This window comes from Cucurbitaria berberidis (assembly GCF_010015615.1).
Source record: "Cucurbitaria berberidis CBS 394.84 unplaced genomic scaffold K460scaffold_3, whole genome shotgun sequence".
In the NCBI taxonomy this organism is placed as follows: Eukaryota; Fungi; Ascomycota; class Dothideomycetes; order Pleosporales; family Cucurbitariaceae; genus Cucurbitaria; species Cucurbitaria berberidis.
The window spans coordinates 3,183,182-3,199,262 of record NW_024468937.1 but is presented as its reverse complement, the minus strand read 5'-3'; the positions used below and the strand labels follow the sequence as shown (position 1 = coordinate 3,199,262).

The window sequence follows — 16,081 nt, the reverse complement described above, 5'->3', positions numbered from 1 at the left end:
TCTCGCCAGACCCTCTCCACACTTTCCCAAACGCTATTGAAATCAACGTGAACCCACACCCCTCGGCCGCAGAACAGGCCTCGCGAGCCCAAACCTAGCCCAGCCGCCCACGCCACTGTAACCGCCCGGGAAGAAAAACCCGGCGTCGCCACAGCGCGTGAACGTGTGGATCCTATGGGTGCGACGCTGGTTTGAAATGGGGGAGGTGTACGTAAGGGATGGGAAGATGGGAGGGGGAAAATGCGAAGGAGGCGTGGCGGGGCGTAGCGTGGCACAGCTGTCAGTTTAGGACAGAAAGAGTTCGACGTTGTAGGTTGTACGGGGTTTTGAGGTAGTTGGGTCTGGGAATGGGTCTAGTTGAGTTGTACTGCGTTCGCGCTGGCTGTCGTTATGGTGCACGTTCGAATGGTTTTATGAACGAAACCGATGGGATTTGAGGGGTGATGTTACACGCTTTACCTCTGTATGATGTGGTTGTAAGAGGTGGTGGCGACATGAAAAAATAGCGAAACCGTGATGTGTCACGAGCGTTATTACGGGAGTAGGTAGCGTGAATCGAATCTAATAGTATTCATGTACTCGTAATCTACGGTGGGTTTTTATGATTACGCTTTGAGTTTTTGAAAGCTGTGATTAGTATGTACAGTGACAAGATGTCAAACGTCGTCCTAATGACTCTGTGCTTTTCTTGAGAGAATGTTAAGACGTCATGCTGCGAAATGATTTGGTCGGGCAGCTTGTCAGGCTCAACGCCTTTTCTACTCAGTTGTGAGGGTTCATCATAAATCAGGAGAGTTGGCGGACAGCTCCTGTAACCTTCTCTTCTGTTTGCCACTTCTTCCCGGGGGACGATAGAGGTAAACGTTTGACACCGAGGTGCGGGTCAATGAGTTGGTTCGATTGTTTGACAACCTATGAGGTACTATCGCAAAAAACATGTTGCGATAGTGAGGCGTTTGAATCTTACGAATAGTCTGCAACGTCAAAAGGCAAAAGTGATAGCGAGATGGCACAGAAATGATGAAAAAAGGGTAGTGTCACTTTGAAAAGATGACAGTAGCCATGTTGGGGTATTTCGAGTCTGTCAGTCACCTCACTCGAGCGAAAGCACACATCACAAGCGAACAACAACGGGCAAAGAGATGATCACACAATGGTTGTACGGAACATTCACCCAAGTGAAGCCTCCATTGTAGATGTGATCGAAGACCTGCTCGTTAGAGACTTGGTCGTGCTCCATTGATAGGCCGCAAGTTCAATGCTTGCTCTTTTGTTAAGTACATCCAGGACTCCGTAGGACCGAACCCTCCGAGACCGAAAATGCTGGTTATCGTGCAGAATCTTCACGTCGTTTCCTCTTCACCCGTCCATCGATACGCTTATCGGACAATTCCCTCGAAGCGGTTCTTGTACCACTTGACGGTCTCGTTCTGGTTGACGCGGTGGGAGGCGCCGATCTTGCTCTGGCACCGCCTGCGCTTGGCGACGCGCTCACCGGGGCGGGTCATGCAGACGTAGAAGTCCATGCCGTAGATACTGCTCTAGTCAGCGTGTGTCCTCGGCTCGCTGTCCAGATGCTACCTACCCGATGCTAGGGTCGTACTTGATTCCCAAGTCGATGTGTTCGCTGATACCGAAACCGAAGTTGCCGGACTCTGAGAAGTTGCGCTTGCGGAGCTCGTACTCCTTGACCTTGAGGCCACGCTCGAGGATCTCCTCGGCCTTGGGGCCACGGACGGTAACGTGGACAGCGATCTTCTCGTTCCTCCTGATACCGAAGGTACGAACGGTGTAGCGGGCCTTGGAGTAGACGGGAGTCTGACCGGACAGCTGCTCGAGCACCTTCGCGGCACGGGTGAGACGATCACCAGACTCGCCGACGGAGATGTTGAGGACGAGCTTCTGGATGCGAAGCTCCCGCATGGGGTTGGAGGCCTTGGAGTCGGACTGGTTTGCTTGTCAGTGCTTGCATCGTCGTGAGTGAATTGCCGTGGTTTCTGCGTACCATTGTGATGACTGCGGTGGTTAGTAGTCGGAGTGGTTGTCGCTGTCGTTGAAGTCGCGGCTTCGAAAATTGAATGTAGGCTAAGCGAGTGGTGGGAGCTAACATTTCGAGGACCGTGCACTCTCTTGGCGCTTGAAGCTTTCAAGAACTACCCACGACCACATACACCCCACCCTATTATCGACAACGAGGGGCTATCTTCTAATACTCTCCTACACCCATTCCCTGAGTTCAAGTCGTCCTCGGACGCGCAACATCCACCATGGCTGGCAATGCGAATAGACAGGGAAAGATGGTAAGCAATTCCAATTCTGCCTAGCAGCTCGAATCCTTGACCTGAGAGAAGACGCGCATAGAAACTGACTGACTTCTAATCTTTTAGCAAAATCTAGTAAGCGCTTCAGATTCTGCTCAAATCGCCTCCAACTCACCCAACTCAGATCAACCACCGCATGAAAGTCACGCTGCAAGATGGTAGACAGATGGTCGGACAGATGCTCGCTTTCGACAAGGTCAGAATCGCAAACATCCCGTTGGCCTTTTTTGCTGATTAGCACACTACAGCACATGAACCTCGTTCTCGCCGATACAGAAGAATTCAGACGCACTCGACGAAGGGGCAAAGCTGCACCCGGCGCAACCCAGACAGTCACCGAGACCGAAGAGAGACGCGCCATTGGGCTCACCATCATCCGTGGTGCGCACGTCATCTCGCTATCAGTAGACGGACCACCTCCAGCAGATCCCGCTGCGCGACTTGGAGCGCCCTCTGGAGGAGCTACGACGGCTGCGACGCTGGCTGCTGGACCCGGTGTGGCACGACCAGCTGGCCGCGGTCTGCCAGTTGGATTGACTGGTCCCGCGCCTGGCGTTGGGGGTCCTGGTCCCGGATTCGGAGGAGGATTCCCAGGCGCACCAGGAGGCTTCGGTGGCCCACCTGGGTTCCCAGGTCGTGGCGGCCCACCAGGAGGTGGCCCACGTACGTCCGACTTATATACTACTTGAGTATGCACATTGCTAACCTCTCACAGCTGGCTTCGCTCCCCCTGGCGGACCTCCAGGCTTTGCAGGCCCTCCAGGCTTTGGTGGACCACCTGGCTTCAACCCTGGCCGTGGCGGCCCTCCTGGCTTTGGTGGCAGATAGACGAAGATGAACGACGCAATAGTCATTATTAGGACTTTTCCGGAGTAAATGCGACGATTTGGCGAACAGGACTAGAAGAGATAAATCGACTTCAACTCAGATGGCTTGTACAGAAGTGTATGAAAGCCAATAGGCCCATCGTCAAAACGGGCTTGTACGAATTTCAAACTGAGAGCTTGCGCTATCCTTCAACTCTGCAAGTGGCCACGGGCAGGACGAGAGATATCAGACTCAAAAGCGTGCACGTGGAAGGGGTGCAATCGGACGGCGTATACCAGTGGCTTGACAGCCGCAATCAGAACGATTTACAACATCTCCAGAATTCTGTAGCATTTAAATTTACCTCTTGAGCCGTTCAAACTTGTACACATGATTTGCTGTCCACTTAGGCCGCCCGTATTTCCATTCAGCCTATAGCGCACGTGACAGCTTTCCGAAAAGTGGATGGCGGTCCCGACATTTCTTGGCGCCGACTTCCGCAATCCTCCAAAACGACAACCAGCAGCTTCCCTCCGTGCTACCGTACCCTCTGTCTAATCGCCATCTTAACCTCTCCTGAGGCTCATTTCGTCAAGATGGCTGCCGCGATCAAAGCCCTCAATGCGAAGATACGCTCAAACAAGTACACAGATTACTTCTGCTCGACTCGTACGTTTTTACACGGACAATTGCGAAGCATGCTTGGAGAGGCTGGCTTTCGGAGGAGGTGGACAAAGAAGCAGAGGATTAGAAAAAGGAAATATAAAGTATACCGGCTGATGAGTGTACAGATTTCTGGGGTCCGGCGAGTAACTTTGGTATCCCGATCGCGGCGATTGCGGACATGAGCAAAGATCCTGAGATGTACGTTCGGCATTGCCTCCACTCGCACGCACACTTTCCTCCCCTTTCACACACATGCATACGCGCATACATCATCCGTCCCGATAATGTCCCAATTGCATGCTGATCGTTTCCGTACAGTATCTCCGGCCGTATGACCGGCGCCCTCACGCTCTACTCCGGCACCTTTATGCGCTACGCCTTCGCTGTCACGCCCAAGAACTACCTCCTGTTCGGCTGCCACGCCATCAACTTCAGCTCCCAGCTCGTTCAGGGATACAGGTATCTGCAATACTGGAATTTCGGCGGCAGAGAGGCGAGTCTGGCGGACAAGGCCAAGACAGAGGCCAGCGGTGTAGCGGCGGTTGTTGAGAGTAAAGTTCACGAGGTAGCAGATAAGGCTAAGAACATTGTTGGGAAATAGAGATAATTGAGCGAGGAATGGATAGTGTGAATATCAAGCGAGACTAAGCCCGACGAGTGAGTGGTCGGATGACTCAGGACAATGGATACGTGCACCCTTCTTGCATGATAAGGCGGGATCCAAGAGATGTCTTGGGTCTTTATACTTTCTTCTCCAGCTACTGTGTACAATACTGCAGGGTCCCGGACAACACTAGGGATAACCGGCAAATACCGTTTATTCAAGCCAATGAACATTTCTTGCCCAAGACACAATCTGAATCCCATTAAGCTTGCGCACAGCTTCATGAAGATGTCGCCTGTAGGCACTCGATCCACTAACAAACTAGACAAGTGGATTTCAAAGACGTCCTAGAGGCGCTCAATGCTTGATAAATCGAACGAATGGAGATTCTGTCATTACGCAAAGCGCCATGTCCGAACATTATGTACATTCTATTGTACACTATATGTATCCAAGCCATACTATATCCTAGCGGATCCCAAGCCGCCTCGTAATCCAAATATATATAGTTACATGTCCACTACATCAGGCTCGATCTCCCACCAATCTCTGTCCCGCCCTGCCCATTCGGTAAATCCCCATCCCGTCCCTCTACAAACTCCCTGTATATCCTCTCCAGTCTCATCCTCTCCTGCGCAGAGATACTGCTGCGTCCTGTCGCGAGGGCATGTTCAATATGCTTCCACTGGATCTCTGGGTCTTTCCTCTCATTGTCGTCGTCAACCTTGCCATCTTTCTCATCATCATTGTGGCTTGAAGTAGGACGTTGAAGTAGTTTCTGCTTGCGGCGAAGCGATTGTAGGGCAGCAATCTTTTGGGCGATCATAGCGCGCTCAGTGAGTTGAGAAGAGGTTTTTGCTGGTGTGGATGCTGATGTATCAGATGCCGGGTCGCCATAACGGAAGTGTGTGAACTCCGGGATGCCTTTCTCTTTGCTTCCTTTCCCTGCAGCGCTCGTCCCGTTCTTCTTTCCGTCTCCGCTCTTCGTTGGATCGCCCAAGTCTGTGTCCCCAAGCACATCGTGGATAGCTTCAAGCTGAGCATTATAAGCTACAGCCTGTAGATCTGCGCCGGAGTATCCTTCCGTCCTTTGCGCTATCTCTCTTAGATTCTCACCAGCGTCGTCAAATTCAAGAACGCTGGGCGCGAGATGTAACTTCCGCGTCACAGCTTTGAGAATATCGATACGCTCTTCCACATCCGGCATATCGCAGAGAAGACTCTTATCCAATCGTCCCGGCCTTAAAAGCGCAGGGTCAATCAGATCAGGCCTTGACGTCGCGGCAAGCACATAGACACCACTTAGTCCCTCCGCACCATCCATCTGTGTGAGCAGTTGATTGACCACACGATCCGTCACACCCGTGGAATCATGCCCGCGCTTCGGAGCAATAGAATCGAATTCGTCGAAGAAGAGGACGCACGGCCGTGCTGCTTCTGCGCGCTCGAAAAGGTCTCGGACGCTCTTTTCAGACGCACCGATGTACTTGTTAAGGATTTCGGGGCCCTTGACAGATATAAAGTTTAGCCCGCATTCGCCTGCTACGGCGGAGGCGAGTAGGGTCTTGCCACAGCCGGGGTAGCCATAGAGGAGTAGACCTGAGCGTAACCGAAGAGGACATTGGGCGAAAATGGGCGCGTATGTGGTGGGGTACTGTAAGGTTTCGAGGAGGGTTTGGCGTGTTGTGAGGAGGCCACCTATTGAGTCCCATTTTGTAGTTGAGGATTGTAGTGTTACGTTGCGAAGGGAGGCTGGTGTGAAACCAGATAGTGCTTGAGTGTAATCGTCTCTGGTCAGGGAGACAGTATTAGAGGAGTCACTGATTGAGCGAATGAGTGCTTCGTTGCGGGCTCGCGAAGTGAGGAGGACAAGGTCACCGGGCATGTAGCCATCAGTCTGGCCAGCGAGATCGAGGAAGTCGATAGCGGAGTCTACAACAAACCCATAATCTTCCTCCTGTTGTATGCTTCCAACACTGGGCTGACTACGATGCGATGTACTTGGCCGGCTGTTCGAAGGCGACGCTGGGAAGGCATGGCCATTGGTTTGCTGAGGCGACTCGACTTTTGCGTCCTTGAGTGCCAACATCTCAAGTACCTTTCGTCTGCCGTCTTTATTCGGTGCCTTCAAGCTGACAATCTCTCGCACGATGTGACCGCCGACGATCACATTATTGAGAGCCTCCTTGCCTTGTGCAGTCGCCAGCAAGACTACCCCAGAATCCATCGAGCAGTACTGTCTGACAATGTTGATGAGACATTCGCTGACATGTCGACTGCGTCCATTTTCGTTGCCAACTTGTAGCTCAGTCTCCACTGGACATAGCTTGTCTAGATCATCTAAGATGACCACTGCATTGCCGCCCCCTCTAGCGCCCCAGGAAGCAGATGCGAATAGCCTGTTGAGTGTCTCCTTGATGGTTGCGACTCTTGTCTCATCCGTCACTAGCTTACGACAGGGGAAGTAGATTGTGTTGAACAGGTATTCTGTTCGCAACTGGTGTGCAAGAAGCTGCGCGCAATTCGACTTCCCAGCCCCGAGGCCACCCGTGAGCAGAACGGAGGAATTGTGTGTGAGATGTGACCGCAGTTGTTCGACGAGAGGGTCGATGCCAACTAATTTTGGGGGACTTTCCGGTAATGGATCGCCCTGTTGCGAGCCTCTCAACCAGCTTGACGGCGTTGATATCTCTTGTCCAAGCTCGACCGGGAGCTTCCTCTCTGGAAACAGCACCCATGAAATACCACTCGCAGGTTGGGGTGGATCGAATCTTACAAGGCCTCCTGCCCAACCTGCCGCAGAGTCTTTTGGTGGATATAGCACCATACCGTCTGTGACTGGTCCATCCAAGAGCCCGTTCTTTCTTCCGTATATAGTTTTGATCTTCTGAATAGCATCTTCCTGCTCCTGCTTAGACTCACCACCAAACCTCAGAGAGGCATTGCTCTGTGATGCGCTTGTAGAGAATGGTATGATCTTGACTGACTTGGCCACTACCTCCCTAGACTCTTTCGAGCCCTGTGCCTTGATGGCCGAGGGCTTTGCGGTTTGATTTGGTGCACCCTCAATCCGAACGAGACCACCAACGAAGCCTGCAAAGCCCAAGACTTTGCAAAGATCGGTTGAAAGTGCAATGTGACGACTATCGGGCGCATCTTCCCAAGCTGCGACCTTTGCGACCACACGAGTTGCAGGCTTCTCCTGATCTTGCTCTTTCGACATGTCTACGGGCTCTTGGAGTCCTGAAGGTTTTATGATGGCTACAGAAACCCAGTTGACACCCCTGAGGGCTTTCGTGAGAAGTACATCTTTGTCTACCCAGACTTTGAGACCCTGAGCATCTACCTCCTCTTCGTCGTCAAACCACTCCTGGGCTACACTACGATCGACACCTCGGAGGAAGACGGCACCCTTGCTAGCATTGTCATCGCGGCCACTGCGGCGCCTGACTGTGCTTGCGGTGCTCTTCCCGCTCTTTCTAGAGGCAGCTCCGACACTCCTGCTCTCCCGTGTCGAGCTTCGCTCTTTCTGGCGTGTCTTCGGCGCAACAATAACCTCAGCATCGGGAGATATCTTGACGAATGGCGAGACGGTTGGCGGGGCAGGAGCGATTGATGTGACGGTAATGTTCGCAGTGGTAGTGGGCGAGAGGTGGAGGGTAAGCGGGTGTGGAGACTGCGCCTGAGGGTTTGGTAGCGCGCGTATCTGGGATAGAAAGTTCAGTTCTAGAAATTGCGCATGGAGCTCAATCATCTCCCAGTCGACAGGAGTCAGAGGCTCAATGTTGATAGTGTGCGCCTGAGGAGGATCTAGATGCAGCGATATGCCCACTTTCTGTCCTTCTTGAAGCCCAATTAATCTTGCGAATGTTGCATCCACCTCTACCGCCGGTAGTTCTTGCTGGCTGGAGGTCTGACTGCCTCTCAGCCCATCTCGACCGACTACGGGTGCAATCCTGCGCTTGCTCTGCATGCCCGTCCAGCCCATATAGACTGACTTCTGCGGAACAGCATTCCTCGTCTCTGAGGCGCCAGGTGGAGGGGGCTGGCGGTATGAGAGCTCGACGACGACATTCTGCGCAACCTATGTGCATCTTCTTAGCATTGTGGCGCAATAGCAACACAGCGACCACGTACCGTGTTGGCATTCACAAGCACCGAGACGAGTGAAGAGGGGAGGTTGACCAGACAATTCTTCAACGACTGGTGCAGGGCGACCTCAGCCTGGACCACATTGCCAGCAGGCTTCTTTGGCGGCATGATGCTTCGTAGTAGGGAGCAGAGAGTAAAGTAGACAGCCGCAGCGCCAGCATTCTAGTGAATGCTCGAGCTCTCTCTCTTCCTGAGCCGAGGTCGTCGGTGGCCGGTGGCTTGCTAGGCGCGCCAGGCTCAAAGACGTTGGCTCCGGTTGCAGAACAGCGGCCATTCGCCCAGCGGCCCAGCCAGAAACGCGACGCGCTCTGGACGTGACAGCCCCATGCCCAAAATTGCGATCACGACTCTCTCCCCACTACATCACTCCTGGACGAGCATATCCCGCATACGCCCTCTTCACCTCTAATTGAAGCTTGAGAAGCAATGGCGCTCCTGACGACAAGCGCGCCAGTGAACTACGAGGAGCAGGAAGGTTTGTGTACACGGGTGCAAAACAGCGAGGGCCCTAGCTAATGGCGCATACAGCTGCCTTCGTGGACTTTCTCAATAACTTCAAATCCTCTTCCACCGAGGCTGCAGACCAGCTCCAGGGCCTCAATCTCAATGGCGATGGCGAAGATGAAGAGTACGACATGGTCGACGATTCGGACGACCCCGCGCCGAACGGAGCGCAGGCGCGCAACAAGTCGAAGCTCAAGTACATGAACCAGTTGCAGGAGGTAGCAAACCGCGAGCGAGACGAGATCCAGATAGATCTGAATGATGTGGAAGCAGTGGGTAGCACGCCGCCGTTTGACATGGCATAGCGCTGATGGGAATATAGTATGAGCGGGCTACCTCAGACGACGAACATAACTACAGGCTAATCGAGTCAATCGAGCGCAACGCGCACCACTACATCGACATTTTTTCGCGCGCCGTGGACAAGTGCCTGCCGCAACCGACAAGGGAACTCAAGTACGGCTCCCTCTGATCAATGACCAGATTAGAGTATGAACTAATTCGATGCAGCTTCAAGGACGATGTCCTGGACGTGATCATGACGCAGCGTTCAAAGCGTAATGAGAGGATGCAGGAGCTACAAGGAGTAGAAGACAGCGCGCAGGCTGCGCCAGAGTCAATCTTTCCGCCAGCCCTCACTCGTCGATACACTCTCAACTTTATACCCAGGATACCCTCAGGTGCCAGCAGTCAACGCAACATGAAAGCGCTAGCAGTCCGAAACGTCCGAGGAGAGCACCTCGGTCACCTCATCACAGTTCGAGGAATCTCAACGAGGGTATCAGATGTCAAGCCTGCTGTACAAGTCAATGCCTACTCGTGCGATCGCTGCGGTAGCGAAGTCTTCCAGCCTGTAACGACCAAGCAGTTCACGCCACTTGTAGAATGCCCATCAGAAGAGTGCAAGAACAACAAGACCAAGGGACAACTATTTCTGTCCACTCGCGCTTCAAAATTCCTTCCCTTCCAGGAGGTCAAAATCCAGGAGATGGCGGACCAGGTGCCCGTTGGTCACATTCCTAGGCAATTGACCATTCACTGCCATGGTGCTTTGGTTCGCCAGATCAACCCTGGAGACGTCATCGACGTTGCAGGTATCTTCCTACCAACACCGTATACTGGCTTCAAGGCAATTCGCGCCGGTCTACTCACAGATACATACCTAGAGGCACAACATGTCATGCAGCACAAGAAGGCCTATGATGACATTGTCCTCGCTCAGCCAACTTTGCGAAGAATGAACGAGCTTGAGAGGACAGGACAGCTGTATGAGTATCTATCGCGCTCCATTGCGCCAGAGATCTTTGGCCACGTCGATGTGAAGAAGGCGCTTCTCCTACAGCTTATTGGTGGTGTTACAAAGGAAGTCGGCGATGGAATGCGCATCCGTGGTGACATCAACGTTTGTTTGATGGGTGATCCTGGTGTGGCAAAGTCGCAGCTTCTCAAGTACATCACCAAGGTCGCCCCTCGTGGTGTCTACACGACAGGTCGTGGAAGTAGTGGCGTGGGTCTCACAGCAGCCGTCATGCGTGATCCGGTCACCGATGAGATGGTCCTTGAAGGCGGTGCTCTTGTCCTGGCTGACAACGGTATGTGCTGTATCGATGAGTTCGACAAGATGGACGACAGCGACCGAACGGCCATCCACGAAGTTATGGAACAGCAGACCATTTCAATCAGCAAAGCCGGCATTACCACTACCTTGAACGCCCGTACGTCAATTCTTGCTGCCGCCAATCCTCTTTACGGTCGCTACAACCCTCGCATCTCTCCGGTTGAGAATATCAACCTGCCCGCTGCGCTCTTGTCTCGTTTCGACATCCTGTTCCTTATTCTTGATACCCCCGCGCGAGACTCAGACGAGGAACTAGCGCGCCATGTCACTTATGTGCACATGCACAATGCTCATCCAGAAGCTCCAGGAGGCATTATTTTCAGTCCCGCAGAAGTACGACAATGGGTTGCCCGCGCACGATCATACCGACCAACTGTGCCAAAGGAAGTCTCAGACTACATGGTCGGCGCTTACGTACGCATGCGCCAACAGCAGAAACGTGACGAAGGCTCCAAGAAGGCTTTCACGCATACATCACCACGTACACTACTCGGTGTGCTACGTATTGCACAGGCTTTGGCGCGTCTACGTTTTGCTGAAGAGGTCATCTCTGAAGATGTCGACGAGGCTCTGCGTCTTGTTGAAGTCAGCAAGGCCAGCTTGTATGCCGACGAGAACCGTAGAGACGATCATACTCCCAGCAGTAAGATCTACCACCTCATCAAAACGATGGAGGCTAGTGGTGCCGCCGCTGTTGGCGATGGCACAAGAGGCGAATTGGACCTACGCAGGGTTAGGGAGAGGGTATTAGCGAAGGGGTTCACTGCCGATCAGTTTGAGCAGGCTATTGATGAGTATGCTGGGCTCGATGTAAGTTTCCATCTCCAATGTCGTAAAGGCTGCAATATGCTAACAATCTCGACCAGGTCTGGCAAACTACTGGAGAAGGCACACGACTTGTTTTCATCGAAGCTGGTAATGAAGACTTTGACATGGATGACGATGAATTTTGAGCAATGCAGGTAGTGGGAACTGGAGTTTCCGGGACCCGGCGTATTAGGGCGTTGAATCCGAGCGATTTTGAGCGTACACCTGGGATTGTATGCGAATGAGGGCGTGTTTGGCCCACATTATAAGACAAACAAAACATTTGCCATCCACGTATTGAACGTTGCTTTCGGTGAACTGTCCCCAATCCATGTCGCGTGCGAATTGGTTGCTCTCACAAGCCAAGGTTGTAAGGGGTGGGCACGAATCTGCAGGCTAGCATCATCGCAGGGTGCCTCGCAGGGTAGATCGCGGGGTAGATCGGTACCGTACAGGAGTGGGAGCTCAAAGTCTCACAACAAGAATTGACCAACTTGTTTGTACCTGCGACAATTGCCACGACATACAGTCTGCCTAGTGGTGATATCTCATTCTTCCAAGCCTTGTCTCGTTTCCACCTTCTCAAAGAAGCTACCTCCAACTACAATCCTCGTCTCACGATAAGCCAGCCTCAGCTTGCGCGCCCACAGCTGCAACTCCACACCACCTCTCACCTACACTATTCTATTACCTCTCGCATACATCTACGAATCTGCGCATCATCGCGACCTCGCAAAGATGTCTGCAAACAACTTTGCGCAATTTATGGTGGTAGGCCGTACGTACTCTCCCCTCCTCCGGTCGAAGGCCATTCGCATCATCCAACGTTTCCCAGTCAATCTGCCCACGCGATCAAGCTAACAATGCTATACAGCGACATGTTTCTTCCTCGGTGTCCTCTTCTCCCAACTCCCCTACGACTACAATGTCCTCTGGAACGTGCCCGAAGACCGCGCCCCGTACTTCAACATCCTTGAAGACCACATAAAATTCCTCTACGCCTCGCCTCCTCTCATCTCCCGGGTTCTAAACATCGCTATCGGCACCGGTCTGCTCGGCTTCCTCATCAAGCTCTTCAAGCCCAACCAAGCGAACATGCTCTTCGATGGCGCGTCGCTTGTGCTGTACATGGCCGGCATAACCGTCTACCTCACCAACATCGTCAAGGGCTTTAGAGTCGTGACTGCTGGAATCTATGGAGATCCGAGCAAGGCGGCTATGGAAGGAGCGGTATTAGAGGACGATGGCGGAGATTACATTACCCGGGAGGATACGTTGAGGGTTTTCGCGGCGAGCAATACGATCTTGGCCCTGGTGCTTGTGGGTGTGTTGGTGTTACAGGCGGGGCAATGGTATGCGAAGCGCGCGGAGGAGAAGGAGTTGGCGGACTTTGCGAAGAAGGCCGAAGAGAAGAAGGGAGCAGGAAAGAAGAAGCAGTAATTCTAAAGAGTTCTAAGTGTATGGGGGGTGGGGGTGATGCCGCTCGGCCTTGAGCGCTCTGGATGTTCAAGTAGGTTGTTAATTTCTTCATTCATGTCTTTCTTCGATTATTGGTTTAAGAGTAGGGTTTGTGGCTTGTATAGGTTCATCTCACGCATTCATGAAGATCAAGGTGGGCAAGCTATGAAATAGGCGAATGAGCCTTATGCCTATTATTACATATTGCATGAAGCTCGTCGTAGCCCAAGCTTTGTCCCCAGGTCGAAGCCATGTCTTTCTGTCTTTCTCTCAAGCTTTGCGAGATGTGAATAGGACCTTGTAGTGTCCTAGACTTCTTTCCTTGGATTAATCAGAGGTCTTCATGCGAAAAGAGCTATGCATGGAGTAAAGGTCTCATAAACTGGCATTTCCATTGAGCTCAGGTGTTTGGTAGGCGCGCCGTGGCGGTGGCGCCTTCCTATTGCCAGGGCGCGCCTTCCTATCCTGCACGCCGTCAGATCAACAACAACCTCACCCAATTGCACCCGAAAACAACGCAACTTGACCGCTTCTTCGCCGAACGCAGTTGGTCTCTTCTTGTGCTATACGATAGCAGTGAAACATGCTTCATTGAGGTACTCCAATTCAATCACCGGGCAGCTTCACTGTGTCAATCTAACAGGTCAAGCAGAGGCTGGAAGTCCTCAAAGAGCTTCACAGCACCCACCCCAGAAACGCTTAGAGCTTCTGAAGACATTCAGACTGTGGTACGTATTTCACAAGACAATAAGAGTAAGGATTGAGCATGCAGCCTACCAGACACTCCTCCGCCCGCAAAGGCAAGTACAGCACTGCATGGATGGACCGGCGCCCACGAACCAGCTCGAATGCGATAAAGGGTCTTCTTGACCGTCAATTTGCCAGCATTTCAGACATCCTAGCTAAAGCAAGTCAAGGACGTGACGGCGCAGACATACAACACAAGAAGGCAAGAAAGCCGACAGCGGCGCCCACCGAACAAGTGTTTGGGCTTGACCTCCCGGACACCTTAGGATCAGCAGTTTTGAAGGGCAGCGACTCTGACACCGGAAAATCAGGACTTGAGCAGTTGAAGCAAGGCTTGGAAGACGGTACTGTCAGCGTGCCGCGAACTACCATGGACACGACAATGACCGCAGGTACTGTTTCACAAACCATCCCCAATCGTGTATACACATGCAGCTAATGCTTTCAAAGATGTCTGCGAAGCTCCACACGTCTCACTGCGCCGGGGACACGAGTCAAATGTCGAGAATGATCCCAAGAAAATGCTTGCAGAGCTGGACCGACTGCAAAAGCGTTCCAGCATGGTTTCTCTCAGTGCGTTCGACATCAGTGACGACCCAAAGAGAATGCTTGCTGAGTTCGAAAAACGAACACTGTCACCGAGCCAGGCGATCATAGACAACAACCCGAGAAGGATGCTTGACGATCTCGATCGAAACACACACTCATCGAGCAGAGACCTCCATGAAGACGATAACGACGACCTCGAGGTCCTTCGTAGCAGATTAGTGGCTATGCTCTCGCCGTCACGCGACCGGTCGTCACATAACTCAGTCCACAACGGCACTCACATGTCTTGCTTCCTTGGTGCGAAACATTCGGAAGGGTCGGAGGCTCAAAACGATGCTCCTGACCACAAAGCTATCGGTCTCTATGAGAGAAGTATTCCATATGCGGTTGCGCTCGAGCTAGAAGTCATGGGATTCAAATGGGAGCTGGTTAAGGGCTGGACTACATACGTCTTCAGCGCTGGCTTGGATGGGCAGGTTGCTCAGCAACACAAAAACGCTATCATCAAACGAGCAGAAGAGGAGCTAAGCACCATCATCCAACACACCATGAAAGAAGAACTGCGCTACCGCGAGGTTGAAGAAAGGGAGAGACTCCCGGGCCGAATCATCGTCTCCAACCTCGCTGCCGACGCTGGCGAAGAAGACCTTAAGCAGGTTCTCTACAAATACAGGCACGACACGTAAGTCTTAAAGTATCCTCATATCATTTGCAGGAGTTCCAAATGCCAACTCCAGTACCTTTAGTCGCGACATCACCCTCCTGAATGAGCGGGACCCAATCAGAAGAACGAGGATTGCTCACGTCGATTTTTCGACACGAATGGCCGCCGTGCGAGCATCCTACCTTGTTGGTCACATCTTTGGGCTCTGTTTGGATATCAGACTAGCCATTGAAGAACTGACCTAGAACATACTATCTGGGAAAGACGACTGTGTCAGACACTAAGGCCTCAAACAATCAATTGTATCAATCGGATTGATACAGGACAATGTTGGAAACTTTTATCCTAGCAGGAAAGACACTCTGAACGCGGCCTGTGATCCAGAGATGCTAATTCCACTCACTCTATTTGAATATTTGGCGTTACTATTGGACAGAAGTGCTCCTCAATGAAGTCCAGAAACGTACTCGATAGATACACTCAGTAGCTTCAGAGTACGTGTTAGGATAGTGTATTACAGCAAGGCATGGCCATCTTTCAAAGTTGAGAGTAAGTGTCTTACTGCAAGCCAGCAATGACCTGGCCAACATGTAGAGTAATGTATTGCAACTCCCTAAAACTATGTTTCAAGTTCATGAAGACTATAGATTTTACCGCATACGTACTGGTGAATAATGTCCAATTTCATGTGGAATCTCGAGTGAATAGCCTAAAGACAAGACCAATTAGCCAGCGTTGACCATGCCATAACGAGTGTCATCCCTTACGAACTTAATAACAAGCAGACTCGACCTATAGATCGTTGTCCCATTCGGGCATAGTGGTTAATGATCTCGGGCTGTGCCGACACCCCACGTTTCGAAGTGCTAGGTGCGGAGAACTCTAGTATTAGAGTTTGTCGAATCTCACACACGAACTTGTTGCCAAAAGCAATTCCTTTCAAAAGCTTGAGGCCATAGCCTATCATCTCCGCAAGACAGTAGCGGCCTCCACTGCCCTTTGACCGTGCTTGGCGCGATCGGGACTCGCCGTATCGCGTTGGAACTCCACCATTCACATTCCCCCACTCTCGCATACACTACGTTCAGCATCAAATGGGTCGCTTCCCGGGATTTTTAAGCTCTTCTTTCTCTTCTTCTTCTTTTAGGGACTGCGGATGAGCATAGTCGAACCAGCTTCTATCC

General features: G+C 52.1%; 8 protein-coding genes across 8 annotated transcripts; 6 read left to right on the top strand and 2 right to left on the bottom strand.

Moving 5' to 3' along the window:
* Nucleotides 1-1,379: 1,379 nt before the first annotated feature.
* K460DRAFT_355441 (60S ribosomal protein L11) lies at nucleotides 1,380-2,008 on the bottom strand (the record flags this gene model as incomplete). Its single annotated transcript, XM_040931881.1, has 3 exons — nucleotides 1,380-1,536; nucleotides 1,586-1,947; nucleotides 2,006-2,008. The coding sequence occupies 3 exons, from the start codon at nucleotides 2,006-2,008 to the stop codon at nucleotides 1,380-1,382; spliced, it is 522 nt and encodes a 173-aa protein (XP_040788214.1).
* Nucleotides 2,009-2,232: 224 nt separating this feature from the next.
* Nucleotides 2,233-3,534, top strand: K460DRAFT_416869 (Sm-like ribonucleoprotein). Its single transcript, XM_040937838.1, has 5 exons — nucleotides 2,233-2,300; nucleotides 2,388-2,396; nucleotides 2,446-2,517; nucleotides 2,570-2,984; nucleotides 3,037-3,534. Exons 1-5 carry the CDS (start codon nucleotides 2,268-2,270, stop codon nucleotides 3,147-3,149), a joined length of 642 nt encoding a protein of 213 aa, XP_040788213.1. The 5' UTR covers nucleotides 2,233-2,267; the 3' UTR covers nucleotides 3,150-3,534.
* Nucleotides 3,535-3,699: 165 nt separating this feature from the next.
* K460DRAFT_366492 (UPF0041-domain-containing protein) lies at nucleotides 3,700-4,647 on the top strand. The gene is made up of 3 exons (XM_040933386.1): nucleotides 3,700-3,895; nucleotides 3,973-3,992; nucleotides 4,113-4,647. Exons 2-3 carry the CDS (start codon nucleotides 3,973-3,975, stop codon nucleotides 4,393-4,395), a joined length of 303 nt encoding a protein of 100 aa, XP_040788211.1. The 5' UTR covers nucleotides 3,700-3,895; the 3' UTR covers nucleotides 4,396-4,647.
* K460DRAFT_366493 (uncharacterized protein) lies at nucleotides 3,706-4,189 on the top strand. The gene has a single exon (XM_040933387.1). The coding sequence runs from the start codon at nucleotides 3,725-3,727 to the stop codon at nucleotides 3,974-3,976; it is 252 nt and encodes an 83-aa protein (XP_040788212.1). The 5' UTR covers nucleotides 3,706-3,724; the 3' UTR covers nucleotides 3,977-4,189.
* A 133-nt stretch (nucleotides 4,648-4,780) lies between the features above and the next one.
* K460DRAFT_312248 (AAA-domain-containing protein) lies at nucleotides 4,781-8,750 on the bottom strand. Its single transcript, XM_040930211.1, has 2 exons — nucleotides 8,536-8,750; nucleotides 4,781-8,482 (listed from the first exon to the last, which is right to left on the bottom strand). Exons 1-2 carry the CDS (start codon nucleotides 8,656-8,658, stop codon nucleotides 4,919-4,921), a joined length of 3,687 nt encoding a protein of 1,228 aa, XP_040788210.1. The 5' UTR covers nucleotides 8,659-8,750; the 3' UTR covers nucleotides 4,781-4,918.
* A 104-nt stretch (nucleotides 8,751-8,854) lies between these two features.
* On the top strand, nucleotides 8,855-11,820 carry K460DRAFT_338049 (DNA replication licensing factor CDC47). The gene is made up of 5 exons (XM_040931033.1): nucleotides 8,855-9,025; nucleotides 9,079-9,326; nucleotides 9,377-9,510; nucleotides 9,565-11,482; nucleotides 11,539-11,820. The coding sequence occupies exons 1-5, from the start codon at nucleotides 8,977-8,979 to the stop codon at nucleotides 11,623-11,625; spliced, it is 2,436 nt and encodes an 811-aa protein (XP_040788209.1). The 5' UTR covers nucleotides 8,855-8,976; the 3' UTR covers nucleotides 11,626-11,820.
* A 397-nt stretch (nucleotides 11,821-12,217) lies between these two features.
* On the top strand, nucleotides 12,218-12,919 carry K460DRAFT_282733 (secretory component protein-like protein shr3; the record flags this gene model as incomplete). The annotated part of the gene is made up of 2 exons (XM_040928593.1): nucleotides 12,218-12,257; nucleotides 12,354-12,919. The coding sequence occupies 2 exons, from the start codon at nucleotides 12,218-12,220 to the stop codon at nucleotides 12,917-12,919; spliced, it is 606 nt and encodes a 201-aa protein (XP_040788208.1).
* Nucleotides 12,920-13,283: 364 nt separating this feature from the next.
* K460DRAFT_112107 (uncharacterized protein) lies at nucleotides 13,284-15,307 on the top strand. The gene is made up of 4 exons (XM_040926560.1): nucleotides 13,284-13,533; nucleotides 13,590-14,076; nucleotides 14,135-14,915; nucleotides 14,980-15,307. Exons 2-4 carry the CDS (start codon nucleotides 13,704-13,706, stop codon nucleotides 15,140-15,142), a joined length of 1,317 nt encoding a protein of 438 aa, XP_040788207.1. The 5' UTR covers nucleotides 13,284-13,533; nucleotides 13,590-13,703; the 3' UTR covers nucleotides 15,143-15,307.
* Nucleotides 15,308-16,081: the final 774 nt, after the last annotated feature.